Genomic DNA, 18,343 nt, shown 5'->3' on the forward strand with positions numbered 1-18,343 from the left:
AAGTTTTGCAGCGTTGCGTCCTTGACTGAAGGTCAGCGTACGCAGAGAAAGTTCGCAAAAAGAATTAAAAAAAAAGCTTCGCTAAGATTTTTTTTGGATTCATTTTGCCTTGTAGAATTTTCACATTGCTGTTCTCAAAATGTTTTAGTTTGGATTTTTCTTTAAGCTTGCGCTAGAAGAAGAGTGAATCAGTCGATATCGCTGGGAGATTGCAAAGAAACTCATTAATTTTCTCTTATTATATTAACATTTTATTTTGTCAAATATAATAATTTGTATAACATTTTATACATCATTTTTTTTTTAAATCTTCTTACACAACCTCGTGAAATACTTCAAAATATACTACAATAAATTGGATTCTTTAAACAATTTTTGTTCAATATACTTCCGGCCCTTGTTTGACATTCTTTCTCATTTTCATTTTGGAATCTCTTTTTCTTGTCAAGAAATATGTTATTTTTTCTTAAGATTTTGTAGGAGGAATTTTATTTAAGATGAAAAAAACAGGAAAGATATGAAATTATCACAGATTTTACATTACATTGAGTGTCTCTATATTAGTCAAAGGATATAACGAAAAGAAATTGAAAAAAAAATTATTCACGAAAAAAACTCTTCTAGAAGGAATTTTTCGAATTTTTGCTGAATTTTAAAGATTCTCTTTAATTTTCCTAAAGAAAAAAAAAATACATAGAACGTTACAGAAAGCGTGGTGAAGTATATCGTCATCATCCATGTATACCTTTAGCTTTTCTTCTGCATTTTCAATCAAGGCGGAAGTACAAGAGAGTTAATTTCTTTCATTCACTTTCATCTTGTTTTTATTGTCTCTTTTTTTCTCTACATCTATAGGCGCAGAGAGTTAATAAAATAACTTAAAAGTAAAAATAAAATGATAGAAAGATTATTATTTAAAAAAAAATACAAAAGCACATCAGGCAGATCTTTGTAGGTAAAAAAAAAAGGATTTTTGTATAAAAAAAAATAATAAATTACATCCAGGCAGTTTTTTGCAGGGAGGCAGGCATTAGAGAGAAAAAAAATCAGAGAAGAAGAAATGTATATGTCCTCATGGGTCAAAGGTGGAGGTTCATTTTTTGTTTTTTTTTTTGCCTTAAAAATTACAATATAAAGTTAATTTTTTTTAATTCTTTAAGAATAAGCTCGTGGGTGTGAGATTTATCTCAATTTCTTGGGGGAGGAGGGGGGAAGACCCTTCAGTTGATGACTACTTGGCTGGAGGTGCCTGTGTATGCTCTTGGCAACCGTCAACATTTTCGGGCCAGTCGCAAACATTCTCCGAGGGGTTGAACACCAAATTGGCTGGACATGGCATGTGATGCTTACGTTCACCCTCACACATGTAGTAATGTGTGCAGTCGTTGTTATCACGGTGATAGCTAATGTGGCCATCCTCCTCCGCGCAAGTTACTTCGTTGGCTGCAGGAAGAATCATTTAATTTATCAATTAAATTTCATTTAAAAAACCAACTAAAAAAAAATCACAAAATGATCAAAATTTGTTTCAAAGAAAAAACTCACGATCTTTTGTTGTGTAGGCTCCACGTGGGCCATGAGACTCAAATGGACCATCGTATTCAAGGGCAACCTTATAGTCTTTCAATTCACTATTCAGTGCAGCTAAGAGTGGATACCTTCCACCACCGCATTTCCCTGAAAAGTCATCCATATCCACTGACCAAACCATAATACCCCCAAATCCTTGCTCCTTCAGCCATTGCATCTGCAAGATAAAAAAAAATTAAATACTTAAAGCTTGGCAATTTACTTTTTTAGTTTGTAAAGAAATTTTGAGAAACTTTCTTTAAGGAAGCTTTAGATAGATTCTTTCTGTGTGTGCAACAAACTCTTACCTTTGTCTTGAGTGACCTCTCATCATCGAAACCAACCCATTGATCTTTGCGATAGGCAAATGGCACTTGCTGTTCTGAATCCCACACGAGGGTTGTATTGCTACCAGCTAGGAAGGCGCAGATTTCGTAGTAGCTCAGGAAGCCAGCTTCACTTGTAAATTTCCCCGGGTTACCACCACCACTTGCTGGGGCTCCAATGTCAAATTGTGTTGTATTAACCAGGGTAAAGGTGCGTCCGTATGTTGGCATACCGATGAGAAGTTTCTCCTTGGGTGCACCCTGTTTAACCCATTCGCGTGCACTAAAGTCCACTGTTAGCTTCTTTTGGTAACCCGTTGCGGAGTCAAGGGGGTACAGGGGTGAATTATGGCCAACCTGACGTTCCCATTGTCCGTGGAAATCGTACGTCATGACATTGATGAAATCCAAATATTTGGAGATTTCGGGAACATCGTATCCAGCGGCAATTGCCTCAAAGGACGCTGGAACAGCTGCTGTTAGGAGTAGACGTGGTTGCCCCGACGTCTTGGCTTCCCCTTCAAAGGCAACACGGAGCTCCTTGAGAAGATTCACATAGGCTACACGATCATCAGCCCCACGTGGGTATTCCCAATCAACATCGAGTCCATTGAATTGATATTCACGCAAAAACTCAATCGCCTCATAGACAAATTGATTCATACGGAAGACATTGGATGTGAGCTCTTTGAATGGTGTCGATCCAAAGGCCCATCCTCCAATTGCCAGGAGAATTTGTAGTTCTGGATTCTTTTCCCTTAGGGCAATAACTTGATCATACATATCGGGATCATCACCATTAGCTTCGCTTAGTTTGTGATCCTTCAGTGTGGCAAAAGCGTAAACCAAGTGTGTGCAGAGCTTAGCGTCAACGTCTTTTGGTTCAAATTTACCAGCACCAGGTCGTTTAGCTGACCAACTTGTTAAGTAGCAGAATACCTGTGCGGGACGAGCTATAAATAAAAAAAGAGTTATGAATATTTTTAAGGTTCTTTCCTGATCGTATTTCTACTTTGACTTACAGTGTTTATCGACAGTGGCTAATCCATGCTTGATTTTGTTAATCTTTGATGGCTTTCTGACTTTGTCCAACAATTCAGACACTGGAATCTTAATTGGCAGGGGTTTCTGTTGCTCAACAGGCTCATCATCGAATGTGGCTGCAACCTTACTCCAGTCAACATCCTTCTCATCTTTGGCACGTTTAATTCCACGAAGTTCCTCCCTCATGGCTGAAATAAGGGGGTATTTGACATTTCCTCCACATACACCACCTGAGAAGTCATCCATGTCCACAGTCCACACCATAGCTCCGCCGTAGCCGCCTGTCTTAATCCACTTCATCTTATTCCTGATGGAGCGTTCATCGTCAAAGCCCACCCATTGATCTCCACTCACGAGGTAGGGTACCTTCATTTCATCATCCCACACGTACACGGCACCATTGAGGAGCATTTCGCAGATTTCGTAGTAAGCCAAGAAACCGGCTTCCTTGGTGTACTCCCCCGCCTTTCCACCACCAGTTGCTGGGGAATTAGGGCCGTGTTTTGCTGTATTTGCCAGGGTGAAGGTACGACCGTACGTTGCCATACCAATGACCAATTTTTCCTTTGGTGCTCCAAGTTTTACCCAAAGCCCTGCTGCATGATCCACAGACAGCTGCTTTCGCCACTCAGAATCACTCGATGGTGCATACAAGGGGGCATTGTGACCTGTTTCACGTTCCCACTTCCCATGGAAATCGTACGCCATGACATTGATAAAGTCCAAATAGCTGGCAACAGCTGGAACATCATAACCACCGCGTACGTTATCCGGGCCAACGGGTACGGCTGCTGTGAGAAGGAGTCGTGGTTTACGAATTTCTTGAGCTTCCGCATCAAATGCTTCTTTCAGTTCTGCAAAGACAAAAAAAAGGATTTCAGTAAAATTCTAGTCTTATTGGTCCATATTTGTAAAATAATTTTCAAACCTTTTAGCAACAGAACAAAGTTCTTCTTGTCATCAGTTCCCTTCGGGTATTCCCAATCCATGTCGAGACCGTCAAAATTTCTCTGCCTCAGGAAGGGAATGGCTGAATAGATGAATGTTTGTCTGGCATAGCGTGTGGCTGACATATCCTTGAATTTCTGCGTACCAAATGACCATCCACCGATTGCAAGGAGAACTTTGAGTTTAGGATTGGCTTTTTTGAGATTAAGGATACGCTGGTAGAGTCCTGGTGTGCCATCTTTGGTCTCATCATTACTCTCGAAGGAGCTCAATTTGCCCTTCTTGAGCCACCCGAATGCAAAAATGATGTGCGTACACAGATCAGCTGGAATATCCTCCGGTAGGAATTTACCAATCTTCGTGCGGTATTGCGACCAATTTGTGTAGTAGCACACAATCTTATATCCATCCTTATCCACACCACCATCCTTTGTTGCAATTGCCGTTGATGCAGCACCCGCAACGGCTGCACTTGCTGCTCCCACGGCAATGCGATTCTTACTCCTCACACGGAAGCGATTAACTGAAGGTGCAGGGATCTGATCTGACCTATCTTGTGCTTTATCAGCCACAGCATTTACGCGTGAACTCGATGTGACTGTACGTACAATTGTGGGACTTCCTGTTGGTCGTCGCAATCTTCGACGTGTACTCGCTGCAACGACATAATTATGTATATAACAACAAAAAAAGAAAAAAGAAGGAGAAGGAGGTGAAAAAAAGAGAAATTGCTTGTAATTGGCAAAATGGATAATTTGCAAAATAAGATAATGTTGAAAAAAAAGAGTCTCAATATCTAGATCAAGCAGCACATGTGTGTGGCAATTTGCGGCGATCTCGCTTTCGATTATTTTGATCTTCATACCGGCCAAACATACCGCTCATTCCTCGATCACTCTCTCTTCGGCACGGCATCTTCAACGCCGCCAATTATGATGCGTTTATGGTGAAGTTAATCAGCGCGTGTGCCCGTAATTGGTCACAAATCCCATTGATTTCAATGCGTAATTATCAGTTATATGACTACCTGGGGAGAACTACTTCACCTCCAATGAAAGATTGGCAAGATTGGCAAAAGGAAGCTATTCATTTTTAACTGATTATTAACCTTATTCAACAAATTTATGCTTTAGATGACATAAAATGCGTAATGAATATAGAGAGAGTGTAATCAATGCCCCCAACTCTTGTATAAAATGTGCAATTTCAATGTAAAAAATGGAAAATCTGTAAATTACCTTGAGCACTATCTGTATGTGTGAAGAAAATGGCTAGAAGGAGGCATAGGACGAACGTTAGCTTTATCAATCGCGGCGGTAACTGAAAAAGAGAAAAATATATATATAATTTCATCATTTGAAAAATATATTTATACACCCAGTGGGGTTATTAGTCATGCAGTGGGAAGAAAATGGTTGAAAATTGCCCAATAATTTGTCGTGATCGAGCGATATTATGCTATGTGTCGCGCGATAAAGTGACGATCATTCAAACGACCCAATTTTCCTTCTTCACTCGATTATGCAGCTCTATGTGCAATTTGTTGAAGGATAAATAAATTTTAATTGGAGATGGATTTATTTGTGCATAAAAAATGATCAAAATGGAATGTTTATTGATCTTTTTTTTTCTTTTCGTTGTTAAATAGAAGAGAAGAGATCTTTGTCACAAATTCTATGCTGGGGCAAAAATAAACGCCAATCTCACGAATAGCAACACAGAAATAAGTGGCAAAAATTGCGATCGCGATCGTGTATCTTTTGGGATTAAGTAATATCCTCTCTCGTGCACCAGCTGAGAGACAAGTTGGTAGCGCAATTTAATGATGAAGAAAAAAAAGAGCTTCCAATAAAACCAATTGATTTATTACCTTTTTACATTCATCTGACATACCTACAACATATTCTTCATGATTGTATTTTGCATAATTATGATCATATTTTGTTATTGAGAAGACTCATTTTAGTGGAAGATGAAATGTGGCAAAATTGAAAGCTTCTCTCGCTCTTTCTCTCCCATGTGCATTAAGCAATTGGATTACTTTTTAAGATTTCATCAAGCTTCTCTTGCTCAACTCTTTTTTCATGTTTTTTTTTACTGAACCTGCTGAATCTTTTGTGGTTTCCATTCAAATCTTCTTCCCGTTCATTCGGAGTGATTCTTCTACCATCCCAAAGTATAAACACGTTCTAATACCTTTCAAGTGATCAATTAATTATCAATAGATAAACAGGTATACTTAAAAATCTTATGCAACATTTCTCTTTCTTCTTCACAAGAATTTCCCCCAGGAAAATTGCCGCGGGTTCCTTTGAAAATTCTCAAACGATCTCCATGGGTATATAAAGCATAATTTTAAGCTCTAAAACAAGATATGTGTATACCTACAAAAAAACATGCTATTATGTAGCAAAAAGGGGGAATTGTATAACGAAAATGCTGCAATGTGAGTTATCTGCAAATTGAACGTGTTACAGATTTCACGGCATTTTGGCCATTGAGTGTGTGAGCAGCATGAAAGTAAGATCAATCTCATAAATCTCAATTCATAGACACATTTTGCACCATTTTGTTTCACTGAATGTGTGTTGAATTATTTCAGCACGAAACTGGAACATTTCTTTTTTTTTTCTTTACTTCTCTTTAATTTTTCAAAAATTAAATGTTGATGAATTTTTTGCAAGGAAATGTTTTTTTTTTCATGGGTTTTGAAGACAAAGAATTTTTCTTCAATATTTGCTGCACTAGAATTTATTTTTTCTTAATTTAAATAATAATTTATTTCATCTAAAAGTTATTTTTTCACTGAAATAAACTGGAGCTTTTAAACTTTTCTATATATCCAAAAAGCTCAAAATATAATCAAGGCCTTCAATAAATTTTTAAATTTATATATTTTTATTTAAAGACTTTGCGTGACTGTTTTGACTATGAAATAATCCTTGAAACTCGATAGCGGATGAATTTTATTTAATTACTACACCACATTCTTTATTTTAAATAATTATTTTGTATGAAGCTCTCTTTTTAATATTAATTTATATCATTTATGCATTTTCTGCTGACTAGCTGCCCAACCCAGAATTTTAATAAATCCATTGGCCTCTCTTTTTCTCTCTCGGTATTGGAATAAAAAAAATTAATATAATCAGTATTATTCTCTTTTAAATAATAACATATCGTTGCCCTCACAGAAAGCGACGCGTGGAGGGAAAAGCTCATGAATCAATGTACTTTTTATATAGTATAAAAATTAAAGAGAACTTTTGAAAGTAAAGTATGTGTGCATGAAATAATAAAAAAAAGAGAAAAATAATAATTTCTTAACTTAATAGTGTGCAATAAACATATTGTATTCAAATTGAGTGAAATGTTGGTTGAATAAAATTGCACTCTTCGCATTTGGGCGGGATAGTGGCAATTTTTTGTTGTTGTTGAATTGTTTTAACTTCAAGTTTCTTTTCATTTTTTTGTGCTGTGCGGACTCAGACAAAATTCTGGACAATTAATGACACCATCCACCCAACAACCCTCCTTTTGGGCGTGCTGCTGAATGTACGCAGACAATTGTGTGCTTTATAAAAATCAGTGAATAAATTTTCGTGTGAAACGCGGTCAAGAACGCTATTCACGCGAGATCTTATGCTTGTTTGGGCCCCTCACAAACCATAAAAACCAACACCGCGTCGTCCATATAATGAATTCCGCGACTCAAAACAAATCTCACTTAATCTTCCGAGATGAATTAATTTTCATCTTTTTATGTGCTACTATACACATTTGCACAACCTCCCTCCATCCCATCTTTTCATCTCTCGCGCGCACCTCATCACGAACCATAAATTCATGAACCTTCTTTTACAGAAAAAATATAATTTTTCTACAAGTTGCATGCAATTGGTTGCACGCATTTAGTTGCGTGCAACTGAATAAAGAAGTACAGAGAGAAATTTTCAATCACTTCCAATTTTCCTCTCAAATGAGGCATTTTATTCAGTTCCTTCTTCTTTCTTTGGTTATTGGGAAAGATTAGAAATCAATTTGGCAGCATTAAATGGAGAATTTGTGATGTGCAAATTATCTCGAATTGAGGGGTATATAATGGGAGTAAATGCTCAAGCTTTTAAGTGAGACAATGGCACTTCCGTTGTCCTCAGTCGCGCACGTCGCATTTCCACGTTTCTTTTCCGCAAATCTCTTGCTTTGCGAAATTAAAGAGGTGACAATTATGTGAGAGGAATGTTTGAAGAGCAAAAGATCCATGAAATTCATGAAAATCTTGCGCTACAAAAAAGACACGAAATTTCAAGCCTTGGAGAAGATTCTTATTTTAGATTGAAAGATCTCATAAAAAGATTTTGTGAGAAATTTCCTGTAAAATTCTTGGCCAAATATTTTTATTCATATTTTATTGAAAATCAATTTTTTCAACAAAATTTTCATGGGTGTTTCTTGCAAAAATTTTGAGAATTAATTACTTATTACTTTTACGAGTTCTTCCTGAACACTTCCATATCTAAATCCATCCCAGTCTTCCCATTAAAAGCCTTTTAAATTATTTTATTGCATTTACGTTGATAAACTTGTTTTATAAAACCTATACATAACATATAAACTGAATTAAGTAATTGGAATAATTTTATCTCTTCTTGACATTTATTTAATGGAAGATTTTTGGTCAAACAGGAAGTTTTTGTTGAAAAAGAAATAAATAGGGGAGTATGACTTAAAACTGAACTAACTGCCAGAGATTTTTTTTGTGCAAAAACTTTTTATATCTTATACTAAACACAAATGGGCTAAAGGAGTGATATTTAGGCCTTTATTTCCTTTCAATTAATTTACAATAATAAACTCAACTGACGTTTCTTTATTTCTTCCTTCTTTCCTTAACAAAGCTAAATAATTTACGGATTAAATTTAATCCACAAAATATTGACAATAAGGGAGGTATTTAGTTGTAAATTTTAGGCTCAAGAAAGAATTTCAAAAAGTTTCAACATAAAGAAGTTTTAAGAACATAAAATTCATAAAACGCAAAAATAATCTCTTGTAGAGCTTTGAAAAAAAATCCTTGTATATTATGGAAATTTATCGATTGTCATTGATTTCTTAAAATTTTATATCAAATGTTTCTATTTAACTAATGCACGCATAAATATTAAATTTATTCAAGGTATGTTTTTGGCGGAGAATTAAAAAAAAATATATAAATAAATCGATAAATCTTCTATGGAAATTTAGTGATTGGAAAATGTTATCAATATAAATTAATGGTGATCGTACGATTGATCTTTCTTTGCTGAAATTGGATTTTTCTTGGCAAATAGTGTAGTGCAGCGGAAGAAAAACTAAAAGAGATAAAATCTGTAAAATAAAAACGACAATTAAGCACATTCCGCAAAAAAGAGATTCAGAAAAAATGTGGTTTAGATTGAATCATCGCTGTTGGCGATTATGTCAATGCCTCTAGGGTAAAAATTTCTTGAATATTTTTGCAAGCCTTTCTTCCACTGCCTGGATGATTTAGTAGAACAACATTGCGCGCATTTCGCCAATTTATGGTGTTGAATTGCAAATTTGTGACAATTTCTCTTTGGTATTCAACGCTTCTGTTCAAAGATGTTTTTTTTCTCTCTTTTTCTCTACTTCTACTTTATTCCTGGGAGAGTGAAAATTTCTTTACATTATGACTGCACAAGAGTATTTCTTATTTATTATTTAGGTAAAAAAAATACATCGTAAATGTGTGCAGCATTAAAAAAGTCAGTGTTGTACCTTTCTATTGCATAATACGTTCATTTACACTCTAAAAATATTTGCAGAAAATCTCCCAGCAGAGCAAAATTGCAATAAGAAGGAGGGATTTATTGTGTGCTGGGGAATTGCAAGAGGTTCCACTTGTATATTGATAGGCGGCAATTGGTATGAGCGCACAGAAAGTCTCAAAAGAAAATTATGGTAGAGGTGATGAAGGAATTTGCGCTAAAATCGACATTAAAATTCAAATAAATAATCGATTAATCTTTCTCCTCCTAGAGCATTCAATCTCAAAATCAATCTCTTATGGGTTTTGATTGAGGAAATGATTGGCAATTAACATTCATTGCACACACTGAAAGACATTTTTTTGTATATGTGATTGCACCAACAATGTCTCAATAGTGCTGAAAATGTCTTGAAAAGTTGAAAATGATGAGATTTATCTCTCACTTCTTTTGCACCTTATTGAATTACAAATTTACCAATAAAATCTTCGGCGCGCTTTAAAACTTCCGCACAAGTTAATCTCTCGTGCGTTTTGGAGTGTGGCGCGTCACACAGTCGTGGGAATGTTTATAGATTCACATTAATTTATTCTCTTAATTTATTAAAGATTTTCGTTTAATTAAGTAGATCCATTTTTAATTATCTTTCCAAAGGAAATGTAAGAGATTGCAAGAAAAAGGTGCTGATTTTATTATTATTTTTTTGTTTTTGTAATTATTTTGTGATGAAAATGTCGTGATTTCTCATGTGAATTGAATGCTAGTTGCATGTGATGAAATATATTGCCTCTAATCTTGCAATTTCTTTGCAAATTCTTTTTAAATAACTAACATTCAAACTAGTCGGAAATATTTCAATTTTTTTATTAAAACTTAATCTTTCGGATAAACTCATCTGCCCCTAAACACCTACAAAATGTGTATCTCACCGGAGCATCAACCATTCTCAATGATCACTGTATACACTGTTAAAAATACTTCAGCTTTTTTAACTGAAAATTTCGGTCTCGATCTTCCACTGTTTTACTTTGGTCAAAAATTTTGTTTTTTTGACCAATTTTTTTGGTCAATATTTGACCATTTTTTTTTCATCGAGAGTATTTTGACTAATTTATTTGGTCGAAGATACTTAACCATTTTTTTCATCGATTTTGACCAATTCATATGGTTAAAACACTCACGCAAAAGGCTTTAACTGAATTATTTTGTCAATTTAATTGAAGTTCATCGGTCGTTTTGACAAATTCAAATAGTTGAAACACTCCGGCTAGGTGATTTAACTGAATTATTTAGTCAATTTCACTGAAATAGTTCGGTCATTTTGACCATTTAAAATGGTTGAAGCGGTCCTGCAATGTCACTTAACTGAATTATTCAGTCAATTTTACTAAAGCATTTCGGTCGTTTCGACGAAATAAAATGGTGGAAGAGCTTCGCAGAATGAAATTTAACTAAATTATTCCGTACTTCAGTCTTTTTGACAAATCAATACAGTGGAAGATCGGGACTGAATTATTTGGTCTCGGTCTTCCACTGTAGTACTTCAGTCTTTTTGACAAATTAATACAGTGGAAGATCAGGACTGAATTATTTGGTCTCGGTCTTCCAATGTAGTACTTCAGTCTTTTTGACAAATTAATACAGTGGAAGATCGGGACTGAATTATTTGGTCTCGGTCTTCCACTGTAGTACTTCAGTCTTTTTGACAAATTAATACAGTGGAAGATCGGGACTGAATTATTTGGTCTCGGTCTTCCAATGTAGTACTTCAGTCTTTTTGACAAATTAATACAGTGGAAGATCGGGACTGAATTATTTGGTCTCGGTCTTCCAATGTAGTACTTCAGTCTTTTTGACAAATTAATACAGTGGAAGATCAGGACTGAATTATTTGGTCTCGGTCTTCCAATGTAGTACTTCAGTCTTTTTGACAAATTAATACAGTGGAAGATCGGGACTGAATTATTTGGTCTCGGTCTTCCACTGTAGTACTTCAGTCTTTTTGACAAATTAATACAGTGGAAGATCGGGACTGAATTATTTGGTCTCGGTCTTCCAATGTAGTACTTCAGTCTTTTTGACAAATTAATACAGTGGAAGATCAGGACTGAATTATTTGGTCTCGGTCTTCCAATGTAGTACTTCAGACTTTTTGACAAATTAATACAGTGGAAGATCAGGACTGAATTATTTGGTCTCGGTCTTCCAATGTAGTACTTCAGTCTTTTTGACAAATTAATACAGTGGAAGATCAGGACTGAATTATTTGGTCTCGGTCTTCCAATGTAGTACTTCAGTCTTTTTGACAAATTAATACAGTGGAAGATCAGGACTGAATTATTTGGTCTCGGTCTTCCAATGTAGTACTTCAGTCTTTTTGACAAATTAATACAGTGGAAGATCGGGACTGAATTATTTGGTCTCGGTCTTCCACTGTAGTACTTCAGTCTTTTTGACAAATTAATACAGTGGAAGATCGGGACTGAATTATTTGGTCTCGGTCTTCCAATGTAGTACTTCAGTCTTTTTGACAAATTAATACAGTGGAAGATCAGGACTGAATTATTTGGTCTCGGTCTTCCAATGTAGTACTTCAGTCTTTTTGACAAATTAATACAGTGGAAGATCAGGACTGAATTATTTGGTCTCGGTCTTCCAATGTAGTACTTCAGTCTTTTTGACAAATTAATACAGTGGAAGATCAGGACTGAATTATTTGGTCTCGGTCTTCCAATGTAGTACTTCAGTCTTTTTGACAAATTAATACAGTGGAAGATCAGGACTGAATTATTTGGTCTCGGTCTTCCAATGTAGTACTTCAGTCTTTTTGACAAATTAATACAGTGGAAGATCGGGACTGAATTATTTGGTCTCGGTCTTCCAATGTAGTACTTCAGTCTTTTTGACAAATTAATACAGTGGAAGATCAGGACTGAATTATTTGGTCTCGGTCTTCCACTGTAGTACTTCAGTCTTTTTGACAAATTAATACAGTGGAAGATCAGGACTGAATTATTTGGTCTCGGTCTTCCACTGTAGTACTTCAGTCTTTTTGACAAATTAATACAGTGGAAGATCGGGACTGAATTATTTGGTCTCGGTCTTCCACTGTAGTACTTCAGTCTTTTTGACAAATTAATACAGTGGAAGATCGGGACTGAATTATTTGGTCTCGGTCTTCCAATGTAGTACTTCAGACTTTTTGACAAATTAATACAGTGGAAGATCAGGACTGAATTATTTGGTCTCGGTCTTCCACTGTAGTACTTCAGTCTTTTTGACCAATTAATACAGTGGAAGATATTTGACCATTTTTTTCAGTGAAGGGGTGATTTAACAAATTTCTTTGGTAAGTGATATTAAACAGTTTGATTCAGTGAAGGAGTACATATTTTGTCCAATTCAAATGATTGGTACGCTTTAACTGAATTATTTTATCAATTTTACTGAAGTTTATAGGTCGTTTCGACCAATTCATATGGTTGAAGCACTCAGGCAATACGTTTTAACTGAATTATTTGATTAATTTTACTGAAGTTCATCGGCCGTTTTGACCAATTCAAATAGTTACAGCATTTTCGCAATGTCATTTAACTGAATTATTCAGTCAATTTTACTGAAGTACTTCGGCTTTTCTGAATTCCACTCTAAAATGCAAAATCTTCAGATCTAACTTAAATTTGGGATGAGTCACGTTAACAGGATTTTTAATAAAAAAAAAACAAAATTAAAAAAAAATATTTCTTTTATTTTCTCTTAAAGCATTTTCCTTTCTCTTTTACAATACCCATTAATACTTTAAATGAAAGAGGCTTTTCAATTAAAGACTGAGTTAAAGAAAAAGAATTCTTTTTTTATTCCCTTTTAGAGGATAAGGGAAATTATTTGATCAAAATAACAAAAGTCATTTGGTTAAAAGACAATAAAATCTAAATAAAATTATTAAAAAGGCCAAAAAAATTGTCAAAAATACAGAAATTCTTCGGTCAAAAGTCATGAAGTAACTCAAGTAACTGAAGTTATTTGATCAAAATAACAAAAGTCATTTTGTTAAAAGACAATAAAAGCTGAATAAAATTATTAAAAAGGCCAAAAAAATTGTCAAAAATACAGAAATTCTTCGGTCAAAAGTCATGAAGTAACTCAAGTAACTGAAGTTATTTGATCAAAATAACAAAAGTCATTTTGTTAAAAGACAATAAAATCTAAATAAAATTATTAAAAAGGCCAAAAAAATTGTCAAAAATACAGAAATTCTTCGGTCAAAAGTCATGAAGTAACTCAAGTAACTGAAGTTATTTGATCAAAATAACAAAAGTCATTTTGTTAAAAGACAATAAAAGCTGAATAAAATTATTAAAAAGGCCAAAAAAATTGTCAAAAATACAGAAATTCTTCGGTCAAAAGTCATGAAGTAACTCAAGTAACTGAAGTTATTTGATCAAAATAACAAAGTCCGATACACTAGTCTGTATAAGGAATTTAATAAATTATTATTATTATTATTATCAAAATAACAAAAGTCATTTGGTTAAAAGACAATAAAAGCTGAATAAAATTATTAAAAAGGCCAAAAAAAATTGTCAAAAATACAGAAATTCTTCGGTCAAAGGTCATGAAGTAACTCAAGTAACTGAAGTTATTTGATCAAAATAACAAAAGTCATTTGGTTAAAAGACAATAAAAGCTGAATAAAATTATTAAAAAGGCCAAAAAAAATTGTCAAAAATACAGAAATTCTTCGGTCAAAAGTCATGAAGTAACTCAAGTAACAGAATTTATTTGGTCGAAAAACCAAAGATCTTTGGTTAAAAGACAATAAAAGCTGAATAAAATTATTAAAAAGGCCAAAAAAAAATTGTCAAAAATACAGAAATTCTTCGGTCAAAAGTCATGAAGTAACTCAAGTAACTGAAGTTATTTGATCAAAATAACAAAAGTCATTTTGTTAAAAGACAATAAAAGCTGAATAAAATTATTAAAAAGGCCAAAAAAAATTGTCAAAAATACAGAAATTCTTTGGTCAAAAGTCGTAAAGCAACTCAAGTAACAGAATTTATTTGGTTGAAAAAACAAAGTCATTTGGTTAAAAGACAATAAAAGCTGAATAAAATTATTAAAAAGGCCAAAAAAAATTGTCAAAAATACAGAAATTCTTCGGTCAAAGGTCATGAAGTAACTCAAGTAACAGAATTTATTTGGTCGAAATAACAAAGTCATTTGGTTAAAAGACAATAAAAGCTGAATAAAATTATTAAAAAGGCCAAAAAAAATTGTCAAAAATACAGAAATTCTTCGGTCAAAAGTCATGAAGTAACTCAAGTAACTGAAGTTATTTGATCAAAATAACAAAAGTCATTTTGTTAAAAGACAATAAAAGCTGAATAAAATTATTAAAAAGGCCAAAAAAAATTGTCAAAAATACAGAAATTCTTTGGTCAAAAGTCGTAAAGCAACTCAAGTAACAGAATTTATTTGGTTGAAAAAACAAAGTCATTTGGTTAAAAGACAATAAAAGCTGAATAAAATTATTAAAAAGGCCAAAAAAAATTGTCAAAAATACAGAAATTCTTCGGTCAAAGGTCATGAAGTAACTCAAGTAACAGAATTTATTTGGTCGAAATAACAAAGTCATTTGGTTAAAAGACAATAAAAGCTGAATAAAATTATTAAAAAGGCCAAAAAAAATTGTCAAAAATACAGAAATTCTTCGGTCAAAAGTCATGAAGTAACTCAAGTAACTGAAGTTATTTGATCAAAATAACAAAAGTCATTTTGTTAAAAGACAATAAAAGCTGAATAAAATTATTAAAAAGGCCAAAAAAAATTGTCAAAAATACAGAAATTCTTCGGTCAAAGGTCATGAAGTAACTCAAGTAACTGAAGTTATTTGATCAAAATAACAAAAGTCATTTGGTTAAAAGACAATAAAAGCTGAATAGAATTATTAAAAAGGCCAAAAAAAATTGTCAAAAATACAGAAATTCTTCGGTCAAAAGTCATGAAGTAACTCAAGTAACTGAAGTTATTTGATCAAAATAACAAAAGTCGTTTGGTTAAAAGACAATAAAAGCTGAATAGAATTATTAAAAAGGCCAAAAAAAATTGTCAAAAATACAGAAATTCTTCGGTCAAAAGTCATGAAGTAACTCAAGTAACTGAAGTTATTTGGTCGAAATTACAAAGTCATTTTGTTAAAAGACAATAAAAGCTGAATAAAATTATTAAAAAGGCCAAAAAAAATTGTCAAAAATACAGAAATTCTTCGGTCAAAGGTCATGAAGTAACTCAAGTAACTGAAGTTATTTGATCAAAATAACAAAAGTCATTTGGTTAAAAGACAATAAAAGCTGAATAGAATTATTAAAAAGGCCAAAAAAATTGTCAAAAATACAGAAATTCTTCGGTCAAAAGTCATGAAGTAACTCAAGTAACTGAAGTTATTTGATCAAAATAACAAAAGTCGTTTGGTTAAAAGACAATAAAAGCTGAATAGAATTATTAAAAAGGCCAAAAAAAATTGTCAAAAATACAGAAATTCTTCGGTCAAAGGTCATGAAGTAACTCAAGTAACAGAATTTATTTGGTCGAAATAACAAAGTCATTTGGTTAAAAGACAATAAAAGCTGAATAAAATTATTAAAAAGGCCAAAAAAATTGTCAAAAATACAGAAATTCTTCGGTCAAAGGTCATGAAGTAACTGAAGTTATTTGATCAAAATAACAAAAGTCATTTGGTTAAAAGACAATAAAAGCTGAATAGAATTATTAAAAAGGCCAAAAAAAATTGTCAAAAATACAGAAATTCTTCGGTCAAAAGTCATGAAGTAACTCAAGTAACTGAAGTTATTTGATCAAAATAACAAAAGTCATTTGGTTAAAAGACAATAAAAGCTGAATAAAATTATTAAAAAGGCCAAAAAAAATTGTCAAAAATACAGAAATTCTTCGGTCAAAGGTCATGAAGTAACTCAAGTAACTGAAGTTATTTGATCAAAATAACAAAAGTCATTTGGTTAAAAGACAATAAAAGCTGAATAGAATTATTAAAAAGGCCAAAAAAAATTGTCAAAAATACAGAAATTCTTCGGTCAAAAGTCATGAAGTAACTCAAGTAACTGAAGTTATTTGATCAAAATAACAAAAGTCATTTGGTTAAAAGACAATAAAAGCTGAATAAAATTATTAAAAAGGCCAAAAAAAATTGTCAAAAATACAGAAATTCTTCGGTCAAAGGTCATGAAGTAACTCAAGTAACTGAAGTTATTTGATCAAAATAACAAAAGTCATTTGGTTAAAAGACAATAAAAGCTGAATAAAATTATTAAAAAGGCCAAAAAAAATTGTCAAAAATACAGAAATTCTTCGGTCAAAAGTCATGAAGTAACTCAAGTAACAGAATTTATTTGGTCGAAAAACCAAAGATCTTTGGTTAAAAGACAATAAAAGCTGAATAAAATTATTAAAAAGGCCAAAAAAAAATTGTCAAAAATACAGAAATTCTTCGGTCAAAAGTCATGAAGTAACTCAAGTAACTGAAGTTATTTGATCAAAATAACAAAAGTCATTTTGTTAAAAGACAATAAAAGCTGAATAAAATTATTAAAAAGGCCAAAAAAAAATTGTCAAAAATACAGAAATTCTTCGGTCAAAAGTCATGAAGTAACTCAAGTAACTGAAGTTATTTGATCAAAATAACAAAAGTCATTTTGTTAAAAGACAATAAAAGCTGAATAAAATTATTAAAAAGGCCAAAAAAAATTGTCAAAAATACAGAAATTCTTCGGTCAAAAGTCATGAAGTAACTCAAGTAACTGAAGTTATTTGATCAAAATAACAAAAGTCATTTTGTTAAAAGACAATAAAAGCTGAATAAAATTATTAAAAAGGCCAAAAAAAATTGTCAAAAATACAGAAATTCTTCGGTCAAAGGTCATGAAGTAACTCAAGTAACTGAAGTTATTTGATCAAAATAACAAAAGTCGTTTGGTTAAAAGACAATAAAAGCTGAATAGAATTATTAAAAAGGCCAAAAAAAATTGTCAAAAATACAGAAATTCTTCGGTCAAAGGTCATGAAGTAACTCAAGTAACAGAATTTATTTGGTCGAAATAACAAAGTCATTTGGTTAAAAGACAATAAAGGCTGAATAAAATTATTAAAAAGGCCAAAAAAAATTGTCAAAAATACAGAAATTCTTTGGTCAAAAGTCGTAAAGCAACTCAAGTAACAGAATTTATTTGGTTGAAAAAACAAAGTCATTTGGTTAAAAGACAATAAAAGCTGAATAAAATTATTAAAAAGGCCAAAAAAAATTGTCAAAAATACAGAAATTCTTCGGTCAAAGGTCATGAAGTAACTCAAGTAACAGAATTTATTTGGTCGAAATAACAAAGTCATTTGGTTAAAAGACAATAAAAGCTGAATAAAATTATTAAAAAGGTCAAAAAAAATTGTCAAAAATACAGAAATTCTTCGGTCAAAGGTCATGAAGTAACTCAAGTAACAGAATTTATTTGGTCGAAATAACAAAGTCATTTGGTTAAAAGACAATAAAAGCTGAATAAAATTATTAAAAAGGCCAAAAAAAATTGTCAAAAATACAGAAATTCTTCGGTCAAAAGTCATGAAGTAACTCAAGTAACAGAATTTATTTGGTCGAAAAACCAAAGATCTTTGGTTAAAAGA

The 18,343-nt window shown here is 32.8% G+C and overlaps 1 protein-coding gene across 1 annotated transcript in view; it reads right to left on the reverse strand.

Moving 5' to 3' along the window:
• Positions 1-228: 228 nt before the first annotated feature.
• LOC129793114 (uncharacterized) overlaps positions 229-18,343 on the reverse strand; it is a 52,876-nt gene continuing 34,761 nt past the window's right edge. Inside the window, exons 3-8 of the mRNA XM_055832765.1 lie at positions 5,126-5,207; positions 3,868-4,542; positions 2,918-3,793; positions 1,878-2,848; positions 1,546-1,747; positions 229-1,443 (exon numbers count right to left, since the gene is read on the reverse strand). Coding sequence (XP_055688740.1) covers positions 1,232-1,443; positions 1,546-1,747; positions 1,878-2,848; positions 2,918-3,793; positions 3,868-4,542; positions 5,126-5,207 — 3,018 coding nt within the window. The 3' untranslated portion in view covers positions 229-1,231. The remainder of the gene's footprint in view (positions 1,444-1,545; positions 1,748-1,877; positions 2,849-2,917; positions 3,794-3,867; positions 4,543-5,125; positions 5,208-18,343) is intronic.

The sequence above is a fragment of the Lutzomyia longipalpis genome, chromosome 3 (genome assembly GCF_024334085.1).
Source record: "Lutzomyia longipalpis isolate SR_M1_2022 chromosome 3, ASM2433408v1".
NCBI lineage: Eukaryota > Metazoa > Arthropoda > Insecta > Diptera > Psychodidae > Lutzomyia > Lutzomyia longipalpis.